The sequence below is a fragment of the Aspergillus undulatus genome (assembly GCF_047715775.1).
Source record: "Aspergillus undulatus strain CBS 261.88 unplaced genomic scaffold BDV17scaffold_60, whole genome shotgun sequence".
NCBI lineage: Eukaryota > Fungi > Ascomycota > Eurotiomycetes > Eurotiales > Aspergillaceae > Aspergillus > Aspergillus undulatus.
This window is the reverse complement of record NW_027396664.1, coordinates 58,505-71,921: the sequence shown is the minus strand read 5'-3', so window position 1 is coordinate 71,921 and position 13,417 is coordinate 58,505. Positions and strand designations below refer to the sequence as shown.

The 13,417-nt window shown below is 50.0% G+C and overlaps 5 protein-coding genes across 5 annotated transcripts; 3 read left to right on the top strand and 2 right to left on the bottom strand.

The window, feature by feature from the left end:
• Positions 1–429: 429 nt before the first annotated feature.
• On the top strand, positions 430–801 carry BDV17DRAFT_273123 (uncharacterized protein). The gene has a single exon (XM_073758993.1). It carries the CDS (start codon positions 492–494, stop codon positions 729–731), a length of 240 nt encoding a protein of 79 aa, XP_073611799.1. The 5' UTR covers positions 430–491; the 3' UTR covers positions 732–801.
• A 1,779-nt stretch (positions 802–2,580) lies between these two features.
• Positions 2,581–3,180, top strand: BDV17DRAFT_294911 (C-terminal helicase domain-containing protein; the record flags this gene model as incomplete). The annotated part of the gene is made up of 4 exons (XM_073762947.1): positions 2,581–2,741; positions 2,801–2,951; positions 3,003–3,101; positions 3,157–3,180. 4 exons carry the CDS (start codon positions 2,581–2,583, stop codon positions 3,178–3,180), a joined length of 435 nt encoding a protein of 144 aa, XP_073611798.1.
• A 114-nt stretch (positions 3,181–3,294) lies between these two features.
• BDV17DRAFT_198535 (uncharacterized protein) lies at positions 3,295–4,883 on the bottom strand. The gene is made up of 3 exons (XM_073755231.1): positions 4,424–4,883; positions 3,849–4,340; positions 3,295–3,783 (listed from the first exon to the last, which is right to left on the bottom strand). The coding sequence occupies exons 1-3, from the start codon at positions 4,533–4,535 to the stop codon at positions 3,467–3,469; spliced, it is 921 nt and encodes a 306-aa protein (XP_073611797.1). The 5' UTR covers positions 4,536–4,883; the 3' UTR covers positions 3,295–3,466.
• A 1,547-nt stretch (positions 4,884–6,430) lies between these two features.
• Positions 6,431–9,942, bottom strand: BDV17DRAFT_294909 (uncharacterized protein; the record flags this gene model as incomplete). The annotated part of the gene is made up of 3 exons (XM_073762946.1): positions 6,431–8,853; positions 8,905–8,996; positions 9,053–9,942. 3 exons carry the CDS (start codon positions 9,940–9,942, stop codon positions 6,431–6,433), a joined length of 3,405 nt encoding a protein of 1,134 aa, XP_073611796.1.
• A 2,015-nt stretch (positions 9,943–11,957) lies between these two features.
• Positions 11,958–13,150, top strand: BDV17DRAFT_294908 (uncharacterized protein; the record flags this gene model as incomplete). The annotated part of the gene is made up of 3 exons (XM_073762945.1): positions 11,958–12,211; positions 12,283–12,567; positions 12,817–13,150. 3 exons carry the CDS (start codon positions 11,958–11,960, stop codon positions 13,148–13,150), a joined length of 873 nt encoding a protein of 290 aa, XP_073611795.1.
• Positions 13,151–13,417: the final 267 nt, after the last annotated feature.

Below are 13,417 nucleotides of genomic sequence, written 5' to 3'. Positions count from 1 at the left end.
CATATCCCCGATTTATAACTTCAATGGATGCTAATATTCGTGTCTAGATCTGTATGCAAGCCACTTCCTGCGCGTGGAGAGCGCCACACGAGTGTACCCCTGTCACTCTAAGATTCGAGGGGCGGATGGTGTGGATTACTTCCAAAGCCACGAATGATTGCGTTGCAGTCCTTGTATCTGAGACGCTCTCGTGCATAGTCCGTGAATTCGCCGTGACCCTGGCTGGTACAGTATGCGGCAAAAAACAACAAAGGACTCATGTCCTCAATGGGTCCGCGGGAGTTGGAATGAGCTACGATGGAATGAGCAAACTGACCGGGACAAGGTTTCTTTCAGTCAGGCTTATCGTGTATGGATTTATCCAGCAAAAGGATGCCATCGCGGGTGCCCTGGCAGAGGGGGGCCTATTTCTCCAACATCCCGGGGAATGGGAATTCGACCAAAGTGTAAAGTACAGTAATCCCCAATACCTCCTCGGACCTGGGCAAAAAATGCCACCGCTAGAGGAACTTTCAATTGAGACTTGTTGCGTTACGCGTGAACCGCGTTTAGCACAGGTTCGCGGCTTACTTGGTGAAAGTGAGGTCGGTCAAGTCCAGAGAATATTCGACACGTCGTCGACGTCGCTTGGCTTGATAGAGGAGATTAAACAGAGCTCGAGATTGGTGACACAACTAAAGAAGTACGGAGTTTCCTTTTTCAATGGAGAGCTAGCTGCAGTTATTATCTAACAAATCTCTCCATAGGCATCAAAATGAGGCGTTAGTGATGATGATCGAGAAAGAGGAAGGCATATATGAAAAGGCACGCTTTCCAACAATTTGGAAGGCATCCAGAAATTCGAGCGGCAGAGTTATGTAAGTCTTTTACAGTATAGAGGGACCTTGTGAGAGATTCTGACACGAAAGCACCCTTGTTATCTAGATATCAAAACATCATAACCGAACTGTGCGACGCAGCGCATCCCCCCCCCCTCTTGGTGGAGGTATACTGGCGGATGTATTTTTTCCTTAAACGCTAGAATATGAGAGAAGTGCAACCTAGCTAAGAACATCTAGGAAATGGGTTTAGGGAAGACCCTATCAAGCCTGTCTATCATCTGCCACTACCTAGACCAGCTAGATCGAAGCCCACATTTGGGCCAGAAACTTCCAAGATCTACGCTGATTGTGACCCCCAAATCAAGTATGATACGAATCCTATCCAAGCCTAAAGCTATTGCGATTTCGATACAGCAATCGCTAACGTTTCTATCTATCTATGGATGGGAGAAACAAATAAAACTGTCAGTGTCTTTATTTCCCGTTTTCGTCTCTCCAGTAGTCTATGTTACCCCCACCCTTTATCAGACCGTTCACTCACAAGTTCACCTAAGTCGTATTCACTCAGGAAAGGTTCGATGGACCATATACCTTGGGTCAAACCGACAGGAAACTGCACGTAACCTAGGCCAGTATGATATCGTGTTAACCACGTACGATACGCTTAGACCCGAGGAAATCAGGAGAGGCCCCTTGTTTCAGAATGAGTGGGCAAGGGTAATCCTTGACGAAGGTAGTGCTGTGCTTGATCTCCTCGAATGTATATGCCTAATTCCTTGACAACTTCGCTAACCATACGGGATGTACTTATAGCCCATAGAATTAGAAACCGCAATTCAAAGACGTTTGTAGCCGTGTGTGGCCTACGGAGCCGGCGCCGATGGTGCCTTATAGGAACACCCATTCCAAATTGCCTTAATGATTTTGGTGCTCTACTGGCGTTCCTTAAAACACCTGCGCTCCATACTAAGGCGCTATTTGACGACTTTATTGCTAGGCCCATGTAGGAAAATAGAAAGAATGGCCTTGCGATGCTCCAAAAGGTAGTGGCGGCAACTTGCTTGCGAAGAACGAAGAGCGATCACTCCGCGGAATTGGATTTGCCACGTAAGCTAGAAAAAGTGGAATACGTGAGGATGGACCGAGACGATAGAGAACTATATGAGTTCTTCAAGCGTTTCTCGTTTTTAACTACCAAAGACGGAAAGACTACTCAGAAGAAGGCTACTAGTATCTTGGTCCTGATCTCCATGCTTCGGCTCATTTGTGATCATGGGGAGGCCCTACTAACAGATAAGGCCCTTAAAGCGTGGAGAGAACGTGATGAAAAACTGCTGTCTTGGGGGATGTTGGAAGCAAATGTCACGCAGTGTGTCTCTTGCCACAGTCAAGTAGACGGATCTGTCACGGGCCATTTTAGCATTGAAGAATTGAGCTGCGGGCATGTCCTTTGTGGCAGCTGCACAACAAAGTCACAAAGTTGTGGTAGCCAATCTTCCTGTCCAAGCTGTGGTATGGTCGGAGTGCCGTCGCTGTTGTTTAATAACGAATTAGTATCGAAAGGAGGATCAAGGAACCCAAAAAGACCGCGATATCCACCGTCCGCCAAGGTCGAGGCGGTTCTGCACAATATCTCACAGAGGCAGGAACAGGCTGGTTCAGATACACAGCGTACGATATTAAAGCTCCCCTAATGATGTGTGAACATTTCCCCTGCTTGCTAACTACTCCCAGTGTGATTTTTAGTTACTGGACGAAAATGCTTGACCTTATAGGAAACGCCCTTAACGAGAGAGGACTAGCATTCAAACGTATTGATGGACAGTCATTCTTTTCCCAGCGTAAGGATTCTCCCGAAGGATTTTCGATCGATTCACAATGTAACATCCTGTTGGCAAGCATTGGAGCTGCTGGCGAAGGGTACCGTCTTGATTCCCTATAATCCTGATTGACCTTCTCTCCACTAATCACGATAATAGTATCGACCTCACCGTCGCAAACTCAGTCCATATCATGGAGCCTCATTGGAATCCTATGGTTGAATCCCAAGCAGTTGATCGTGTGCATCGTATCGGGCAGAAACAGGATGTCGAAGTGGTCCGATATATCGTACAGGATTCGATTGAACTGGTAAGCCCTCGCATAGTGGCTAACAGGCTGTACTTACTTCAAGTCACATAGTACGTTCGCTGGGTTCAGAACCACAAGTTACAGATGATAAGGGAATCTCTCTCGTCGTCCGAACAGAACGCGGAGACGGTGTCGGATGTGCGGTGGAAGGTGAGTCTTGCAGCCCGTGGATTCATCGGGGCGCGGTACTTACTACTGTTTCTAGAAATTGCTAGAGTTCCTCGAATAGATTCCGCGAGGTTTGATTCCAGTTACTTCGGAATACTACCTAGTTACGGACGGGTTTCGTTGACGTGATTTTGTATTCCAGACAGCATTGGAAGTTGGCATTGAATTAGGTCAAGTGGCATTGTTTGATTACCCATACTAGTTGTTACTGAGCAAACCTTTATAGTAGCTTACAGCGGATGAGGGCGTACCAAGATGGACTATGGTTTGTCAGGAAATACTCTGTCAAGTTACTACTGAGATGTAATTTATGGTAGTAATAGAGACACGACAGAACAGACCAACCATCAACTACTTTCCGGGTCCCAACTCACATCCTTCCGTGACAGGTACTCCTGCCCCCTCGCAACGGCGCGGCTATTCTCCTCCCCCAGCCACAGCGGCTCCAGTCTCTTCTGTGCTTCCTCAATCTCATAGCCTTCACTACCCGCGATGAAAATCATCTTGCCTTCAAAGGGCAGCCTTGCGCCGGTGTGTGTCTCTCCGTCGCGGCCCCGGTTCGCCGTTGCGCAGATCATGATGCATTGCACGACGTCCTCAGCTTCGCTTATGGGGTAGCCTTGTTCTTCCCAGCCTTTTTCGATGCCGACGATCATGCGCGTTCCTGTCAGAAGATGTTAGCTCAAACTTTTCGCCGAGATACTGGTATGAATGTGGAAGAAGACGTACTCGTAACCCAAGGACAAACAACGTTAACCCTGATCCCCTCCTTCGCAGCCTGCAAATGCAACCCACGCATGATCCCCACAACACCATGCTTGCTCGTCGTATAAGGGACCAAATTCTCCGTCTCGCTGAAGCCAATAATGCTACTCATCAAGATCAGATCTCCACCCTCGGGGTTCTGTCGTAAATAATGCATGCCAATGCGCGCCGTATACAACGATCCGATTGTGTTGACCTCGATTTCCAGCATTGACGGCTCCTCGTTTATATCGGATTCTGGGTCGAAGATGGATTTTGGGTTCGCGACGCCCGCGATGGCGATGACGATGTCGATGCGACCGTATTTCTCGAAGGCGGTGCGGAAGAGGGTCAGTTGCGATTTGTACGAGGTTGTGTTGCAGGGGACAAAGGTGACGTTTGCGGAGTTGAGAGAGACTACAAGTTCGCGGGCGGGTTCTTGGGCGATGTCGCCAAAGACGATTTGTGCGCCATGTTCTGTGCGATTGGAGTGTTAGTTTGCGAACGGTCTCGGGTTATTGGTGGTGCGGTGTAGTGTTGGTTTTGCGGGTGAGACTCACGGTGAAAGAGCGTCACGGCGGAGCGACCAATTCCTATAGCTCCTCCAGTTAGGACGACGACTTTGTCCTGCAGAGTCGAAAGCAAAGAAGGATTGAGGACGAGATGGGCCATTGCGAAGGTAGAAAAGCGAAAGATGCCGAGGTCGGGAGGGGCAGAGGGTCAGAGGGTCAGAGGGGCAGAGACTTATATTAACTGATCATCAGACAAGCCGGTCGTCCAGAGAGGCAATCGCAACCAAACAATCAGGCCATCGACCCATCCAGAACAGCGGAGGAACAGATGTTCTTGTCCACCGGAGCTCGTCCACTGCCCCACGCCCTTTTTCTCCGCAGAGCCCTGAGTCGCTCCTCACTTGCCCATTGCCGTTTCTCGCAGTACCGCCCTGCGTGTCATACAGCAAGACCCCGGTCTAGCTGATGCTTATCCTTTCCTCCAGCTCGGGTAAACTGGCGACGAGGCAACCCACCGTTCTGGGAGAAGACGCCGCTGGGTCCATGATCATGGATAATAACCCTCCGAGGATTAAGTCCGGTAGCTGACAGCGCTAGGCTAGCTATCGAGCCGCTTCAGCAGCATTCAGCCAGTCATGATAGAGGCAATTATCGTGAACTGGTGCCAGGTTCTGCAGAACTTGCATGTTCTCCACCGGTTGTCCCACGCGCGGAGGGCGGATCCACACAAGCTGCAGAGCTGCAGCCTGCAGGAGTTGCGTAGAACGGTCGCGCATAAGATAGCACCACGCCAGTAGTATTGTTTCAACCGCATGTGCGTCAGTGTTTACAGACATTCGGTTTCAGACGGCGTCGCATGCTGGGATCGGTGGAAAGTGGCAAGTTCGCTGTCTTGCAGAAGAAAAGCGCGACCCGCGGCCAAAGGATAAAAACAAGCGGGACGAAGCGCACCGTCGCCACGGAAACAACGATCAAACAACAAGAGATTCATATCGCACTCACTCTCAAATCTCCCGCATGCTTTGTGGTCATCTTGCAAATATCGGCCGATGTGAAGCTGGACCACGGCTTGGGGACAACAAGAAGGCCAGCCGCTGTCGTCCGCTGTTCGAAACTATATATTTTTGCTCAAGCGTGGCCTCTTGCTCCCGAGTATGCCAGGCCCTGAAAGCCGTAGCGCATGAGCCTGAATGCACATAAGATCCAACTAGCAAGACTGATTGTGTCTTAAAAACCTAGACGTCGGATCTTTTTCCAACCTGAATACCGACGGGACGTTGACGTCTCCTTAAGTCTCACCGGCGACGCGGTGACACGGGCATAAAGTTATGCACGCGTTATACGGACTGTACATTTTGGATAACATAATGGATGGTGGTATGGCATAGCTGGGTCCGATAAGGCTGAAATCTGGAAAGAGTTCCTGAATTTTGGGGCCTGGTTCGAAGGGGTTTCGGCGAGGTCAGGATTGGGAGCACCGTAAGGAGAGGGCGGATTGTATGGCTGCTATTGCTATTCAGAAATGATTGTGATGGATTCCTGGTTCATAGTGCGAGAAATACTGGGAGGTTGCCATTTCTGGCCTGGATTACAGCACCTTCTCAGTGATAGTGATCGCTTATGTCATGAAAAAAAAAATACTTAAATAAATCATAGACAGCCACCGTTGACACTTTGCCCTTCGCCTGCTGGAATAGAAGATTGTCCTATCAATCCTCGACGCACTGCATCCCTGCCAGGCGGCATCCTCCATGGTGGCCCCAACTCCAAAGTGACCTCTTGGTTTCCAACATGTCCAAACATTCGATATCCGAATTAATTAGAAAAAGGACGGCATAAGGTAGTGAGATGCGGCTTGTAGCTGATGATCCGGATCATGCTCGATAAGTCTCTTCCTTCCTGGCGCTTGGTCTATAGCTTAGGATGATACAGAAAAATCTGCGAGTATACAACAGGTGCTCTCACCGAGCGGATTCAGACCTGGGACTCGAGCGAAGCTGTAAAGCTATAGCATGAGGTGGTTTTAATCGATGCTATCCATGGCCCAACATAGGCTTATTTCGAGCGAAAGGGCGATAGGCTCTCTCGCTTTTGGCGCTTCATAGGCGTCTCTTCATCACTGTCCCCCTCTCTTGTCTTTCTGTTTCTGCATTCTTCCGTCTTTCTGTCCTCCATCTCTGCTTCTTCGAGGCCCAACGATTCTTCTTTAACGACTGGTTTGCGTCGGCTCTCAAGCCATTTCGTTGAATCTTTGGTTTGGGGATGGTCTGGTCCCAGATGTTTGGTTCGAAGCTCGACACAATCTGTCATTAATTGAACGGCTTCAATCTGTTTGCCGAGTTTGTCCCATGTCATGGCAAGATTGTGCATTGTCAGGAGAGTGCCGGGATGCTCAGAGCCCAAAACATCCCTCCGGCCTTCAAGCACATATTCATGCAGCTCCTTTGCTTGTACGAAACGTTCTTGGGTAAAGTGGACTCCCGCTAGCGTGCTCATGTACATCAAGGTACGATGGTGGTTTGCCCCTAACACTTCTCTGGCTCTGCTTATTGCTTGCTCTAGCATTTTTTCTGCTGTATCTGCTTGACCCTGTTTGTTGTATAAATAGGCAATCCTGGCCGCCACGTCCAGAGTGTTGGGATGGTCGGAGCCTAATTCCTGCCGGCTAGCCTCCCAAACTGATTCTAGGTTTTTAAGTTCTTCCTCCAGACGGCCCTGATTATTGTAGCACCATGCAAGGCTACTCATGGTTTCAAGGGTTTCTGCGCGGTGGGGCCCTAGGACATGCTTACGCGTGTTGAGTATGCGTTCACATAATTCTGCCTCCTCTTTGTATCGTCCCTGCCATGCATATGTAGTTGCCAGTTGCGCCATCGTGGCCAGTATTCGGGGGTCATCCTCTTGCAGTACTTGGCTCTGAATACCAAATACCTCCAGTTGCAGAATTTCCGCCTCGTGAAACTTTCCCTGATGTATGTATATGCTCGCTAGGTTGACCATAATGTGCAAAGCCGTGTCATGCGAAGGCTCCAGTGTCCTCCTGCAAAGAACCATGGTCTGGGCTCCAAGATCTTCTGCTTCCGACCACTGCCCTTGAGCCATGTATACCACTGTTAGAATAGTCATTGAACTCAGTGTCCGATGATCAGTAGTACCATACTCCTTTTTCTTAGAATCGATGACAGATACCAGAAAATGCTCTGCTTCATTATACCTTGCATCTTGAAACAAGCACATCCCCAATCTCTCGCGGAGATGGGTGTATTTGTTGCTCTCTTGGCATGATTCAAGTTCAGCACTTTCGAATAATCGTAGGACATGCGGTAGATATCCCCTCCAGAGATATCGATTCGCGTCGTAGCTATCTGGAAAAATATCGTCGAATCTATCTGCGGCTTCCAGAATATAGAGGGGGTATTTCTGCTCCGATCTTAGCCAGTTTCGAGTTGCTAAGAACACAAGACGATGCATCGAGACTGAACCGTTTTCTTGTTGGGTCGTAATCAGTGAATAGGCGCAGAGAGTTCCAAGAGCCTTGGTCGCTGCTGTCTTTGACTCCGCTTTTGGGAGGAATGATAGTGGAATGTCCTGCGGATTGAGACACGCCATGAGCGATAAGTAAGTGATTGCTAGTTGGTCCAACCGCTGGATTTGCTTGAAGGAGATGAACCAGGTCACAGCCACCGGATTCTGGAGGTCCTTATAGCGGCCCTCATCGTCGAATTCCTCGCTGAGGAGTTCAATGACCTCTGATTCCTCTTGCTGTAAAAGCGTCAGGTAGTCAGACAGCCCTGTATCGTTTTCGTAGATGAAAGATGTGGCTTGTGCGATAGCCAGCGGAAGAAAGGCCAGCTGCTCCAACAGGGTGATGCATGTACCGGTATCATCAAGCACTTCCTCCCGTAGTCCTGATTGCCTCAAAAGCTCCAATGCGTCATCAGTACTAGGCTCTAGTACATGCATCACATACTTGGGTGCAGAGGCCAATCTTGCAGCAACCTTCCGAGTCCGGGTGGTGAAAAGAATATGACCTTGGTCACTGTAGGGAAGAAGGTCCTTCAACGCTGGCGTTCCATTGCTGTTCTCTGTCCACATGCCAATATCATCTGCATTGTCAAATATGATGAACCACTTCGTGTTCCACTGGGTGAAGTAGTCTTTGATTTGGCTTCTCACAGTATCTGGTTTGGCGTGGATACCGACCCTGTCAGCAATGGCCATGTAGGCCTGGTCAACGGCTTCAACGCTGGTGCATGGGATCCAAAAGACCGAGCATTGGGTATCTCTGTCTCGCATGCGATAAGCCAACTCGAGAGCAATCTGAGTCTTTCCCATTCCTCCCAAGCCGGTAATCGCAAGCTTTTTCGGTCCATCGGGCAAGGAGATCCATTCTTCGAGTTGACGCAGTTCGGACTGACGGCCCACAAAGCGCAGATTTCTGGGAAATCGAATGATGGTATATGGTGTATTTTTTATGTCTCCAACGTAACCTTAGCATCATCCTAATCTCACAATGCCGTATCACTAACCTTGATATGAGGGCTCCCAGTATTCGAGGAACGCTTTAGCAGCCGACGCGCCTGCTGCCGCTGCATAGTCTTTCCATGTTTTACTCTTATGACTGTCTGCATAATCACACACTCCCTTTATTATAAGACATGAAATGTTCTCGCGCACTCCTGCCCCTTCCATTTCGAAGCCAATAACTTTCTCGTGGCGAATAATCTGGTCGCGATATTCCCAGACATTAAGACTGTATCAGCCGATGCAATGGGCCCTATATGCACTGATGGCCCACAGGGTGTCTCCTCAAAAGTTCGCTGGCGGACAATCGATGCGTGCGAGCATCCCAGGCTATCGCAGTTTTTTCGCAGAGCGTCGTTGCACAGACTCACAACGCCATGGGCCTCCGAGCAGCGGCAATTCAGCTCAACGTCTGTTGAACGGTGTCGGTGGACATAGGAAGCGTCAAATAGGACATCAATGATCTTTGGCTCAATGGTTCCTGGGTGGCGCCACTTTGATTCCCGTTGTTGCAAGGTATCAAGGCACTCTGATACGCGTTTCTCGAGTTCACTATGTGTTCGTGAAGCGATGAGCTTGTTCAGGAAAGCTTGTATCTCCCGACTCGATCCTCCCAAGCTACTTTTGACGTCCGTCTTCCGTCGGAAGCCATCAGGGTAGCGTCTGCCAAAATCATACTCGATGACGGCATCGCTAATAAGCACATCACCGAGATATATCGGAGTATTTTTGCCATCACTAGTCGAAGGAGCTCCTCCACAAATACCGACGACCAATGCCAGTTCAACCTGCGGATAACTGACGCGAAGTGTCGACGCCACGCTGGCGGCACTTCCCTTGCCCATCCCTGGCAAGTAGCAAAGAACCACATTATGCTTTCCAATCCTGCCATTAGCATACGCGTTCGCATCTCCCGGAGCCTTTCCGTAGGACTTTCCGGGGCCATCGTACGTCTCGTCGAAAAGGGCCTCGACGGCATCGGCTTCTAGGACGAGCGCGCAGATGATCGCGATAGTGAAATCGTTCCGTCTTTGTGGGCGCATTCCGATCGCGTTAGAATTATTGGATCTAGATGCATGCCATGAAGGTTTCAAAGGAATTTTGTCGGGTGAAATGGCTGGGGCTTGGGAGAAAGATATGGAGAGCTGAAACGGCTCTTTGGAAGATCTTCGGAAGGCGCGAGCGAGCTGGAGGCAGGGATCATCGCCCACAAGCGTCAACATGGGTCCACCGTGGATTATATAGTCTGTACCTGATTAGTACTAGACGATATCTATGACTTTTGTCTCACTTTAACCAACCATCGCTGTCCATTACGCGTAGCAAGCAAAATCGAAAACTGGGACGTGCCCTAAGAGATACCGGAGATCAACATGATTGCTCCTTGGGCTCAATGCGGGCCTCGATCGCCTGTGTTCAGTCTTCTTGTCATCAGCTCGTTAGGCTAGTTTATCGAAACGGAATTTGATAGGAACGTAAGAGCATGATGGATTCGTGAAGCAGATGACGCACTCCATAACGCAATAAATCAATATACCCAGTGCACTTCAGCTTCACAAATCCTCGAACTCAACATCGCCCTCGCTCTCGTTCTGTCCCTGCCCCACCACCTCATAACCATCCATTGCTGAGCGTGTAAGTAAAGAAAGGCCTCCGTGTTTCTCAAGGGTAAGGCAACTCACCCAGGACCGGCGTCGGAGACACCAGCTGTACACGGTATGACGTTCTCGGAGCAAACGTACACGAATAAGCACCAGAGACAGCAGGTAAATGTCCTCTCCTCACCAAAAACAGTCCTCGCCACGGGCGTCGGAACCTTTGTCCTGGCCTGCCCGAGCGATGGGTTCCATTCGATCAATTCCCTTAAGTTCATTAGAGACTCGGGCGCGATTCCTAGCGAGGGCAAGCAGAGGAAGCATATTTGGAAGTAAACAACTACATACCCCGATTGAGACCCCGTTCGAGTACGCTTGGTTCCAGCAATCAGCCGTCCTGCTATTGCCGGGGTCCAGACATAGCTATTATCGAGAAGATTTGTCGTTAGTACGTAGTTGACTAGTTTACTAGGAGGTTGCAAGCAAAAATACCTGTGGCAATCCGTCCTCGATCCATCCGCAATTGGTATTCCCTGCGAATCTGGGCTGTCGGAGTGAGTGGAAGGACCCAGTTGGTGTCTTCTGCTCCTTTGGTCAGTCGAAAATAGGCCAAAAAATGAATGGGTGGGCTATTCGCACATGCACAATGGATCAAGGGCAAACACCATAGTGATTAGCACGTCATCGGTGGCGTTGAATGTCGAGTCAGCGTCCGGACGCGTCCATGAGAAAACATCACCTTCACCTTCGAGTAAAGTGCAGGTTGGAAAGGCGCATGCACTAGCATCGAACTCCGCCGTAGGTGGTTGGGCGGGTTTGGAGTCGGCACTAGAGAGGGCAGTTGTGAGGAAGACAAAATAAAAAGGACGGTCAGGGCTGAGACTGTCATGACGGGCAACTGAAAGGGTCCTGGGTATGATAGGAAGGTTATGGCTCTGAGGATAGGAATATAGACCCTGATATATTTTTTCTAACAAGCGATTAAAACGCTTAACCCTATTCTTCGTACTCTCTTTGTCTTCAGGCTCTTCTCACCTGGCTAGCAAGCTTCAGAGGCCACCAATGCTTCTTTTTGACCTTTCCCCTCCTCGACTGAGGGCCGGGCTGTGATAGGGCTGCAGTAGCGTGGCCATCTAGGCTAGTGGGCGGTGCCTCTTCTAGGCTCCAGGGCTTGCGGTAACCCCTGGCTCTCGCGCAACTTCCATCAACCACCCCTGGACAGTCACAACATAGCCTTTTCTGTTTCCTGCTTGTGAGTATGATAGAGTCCCTTCTCCGTCTGCCGGCGGAAATTATTTTGATTATCTGCAATCTGCTGCCGAACAGCGACATCTAAGCCCTGCGTCTGACTTGCAGAAAGGCGCGTGATACAGCTCGTCTCCGTCTCTACCGGGGCATCCTCTCTGCGAATCCACTCAAGATCTCTGTTTTCCGCGCCACCGCTGACAGCGAAACCTTCCGGCATGGTGACGAGGGAGATTGTCTGGGACGATGGCCGTTTAATCAAACCCTCATCACGAGGCTTCCGCCTAGATGACACTCGGGAAGACCCCACAGAAGGATACCCCGTTTGGTTCAGCAAGCGATGCCAGAAGAATATCGAAGACCTGCACGCGCGCAAGGGCTGCGACATTGATTCACCTACCCGATTCTACGCAGCTGGCCGAATGACGCAGACAATACACACAAGCTCCAAGCCGAGCAATGGGACGACGAGGTCCACAAGGCTCCATGTCGTGATTTTCGGGTCGTGACGCGCGCCTTGGCCGAGCATTATCAAAGGCACAGTGTGTCTGAGCTCGTAATCGACACTAACTACCTCGAAACCGGCCTTAGCTGTCGCATATTCGAACAGGAAAACCCTAAATACAACGACTTTGCTACGGTCATCCGCAATCCCGCATTTACCCGCCTCGACCTTTCCCTCATCGTCGGCGGCCAGGAACGCACCGGCTGGCCTTGCTTCAATTCGGGGCTACTACCTGCTGCTTTGCAGCCATGCACGAATCTCAAATACATTATTCTCAGCAAGATACTAACGACCAAACAACAGGGGACTCAACATGCCCAAACGTGAGTCAGGACTGCCGTCTCTCGCGCGCATTTCGTGCCTCTGCGCACAATATTTCCGGTGAATGCTTGGTCAAGTCTTCGCCACTTTGGCCTTTCAGGCTTCTTAACCGACAACGACAAGGACGATCTGGTATCTTTCCTCGCCGCGATGCCGGACTCCCTTTGCCCGGTGCATCCAAGCTTCCTGTATTTCCTTGACGATGGAGGTTCCTGATTTGAGCTGCTGGAAGATATGCGCAACAAGCTCAGCTGGCGCTTCCGGGCCCGTATGGGACAGAAGCCGAAACCTGAATCGCGCATAAAAGTCGTCCTGAGGATCCCGACGCAATACTTGCAAGTCGGGCGCGCGGTGTGGGTGGACGAGGAGCTCATGGACCTTCTCTACGGGGATGGACAGAGTCCCTTATTGGGGCCGCTGGATTTGTATGTAAGAGATGGGGTTGGGGTTGGGGTTGCGAGGGATAGCTTTGAAGAGAATTTTGAGAGGCCCGATGTCTCGTCCTGGGAACTTGCTAGGAGAGGCTATTCGAAGAAGACAATGTGGAAGGCAAAATGGTTGAAAGACTTGAAATCGGAGATTTAATGTGATTTGCGGGCTCGGTGTTTTGTGATGGTGAGTTTTGGATGGGCCATGAGTGCAATACCTGTTACTAAACGAGCAAGCGGGCTTTCGTCATCCTGCTTTGAGGAAAGGTAACATTTTTTGGTAGGCAGTTCAGGCTCAACTTTGGGGCTTGCCACATGAATAGTCACCTTGTTTATAGTTCACAATGATAGGCTGCAAACCAAATCTTGCCACTATAGCTGCCCTACAGATGCCTAGGTGGCCAAGCCCCTTCGCATGGCTGAT

Excerpts from the sequence above, each read along its gene's own strand:
- BDV17DRAFT_273123 (XM_073758993.1), top strand. The coding sequence starts at position 492 with ATGCCACCGCTAGAGGAACTTTCAATTGAGACTTGTTGCGTTACGCGT.
- BDV17DRAFT_198535 (XM_073755231.1), bottom strand. The coding sequence starts at position 4,535 with ATGGCCCATCTCGTCCTCAATCCTTCTTTGCTTTCGACTCTGCAGGAC. Across the intron at positions 4,341-4,423 it reads CGCCGTGACGCTCTTTCACC|AACATGGCGCACAAATCGTC; the intron begins GTGAGTCTCACC and ends CCAATCGCACAG. Across the intron at positions 3,784-3,848 it reads TGTTTGTCCTTGGGTTACGA|GAACGCGCATGATCGTCGGC; the intron begins GTACGTCTTCTT and ends ATCTTCTGACAG.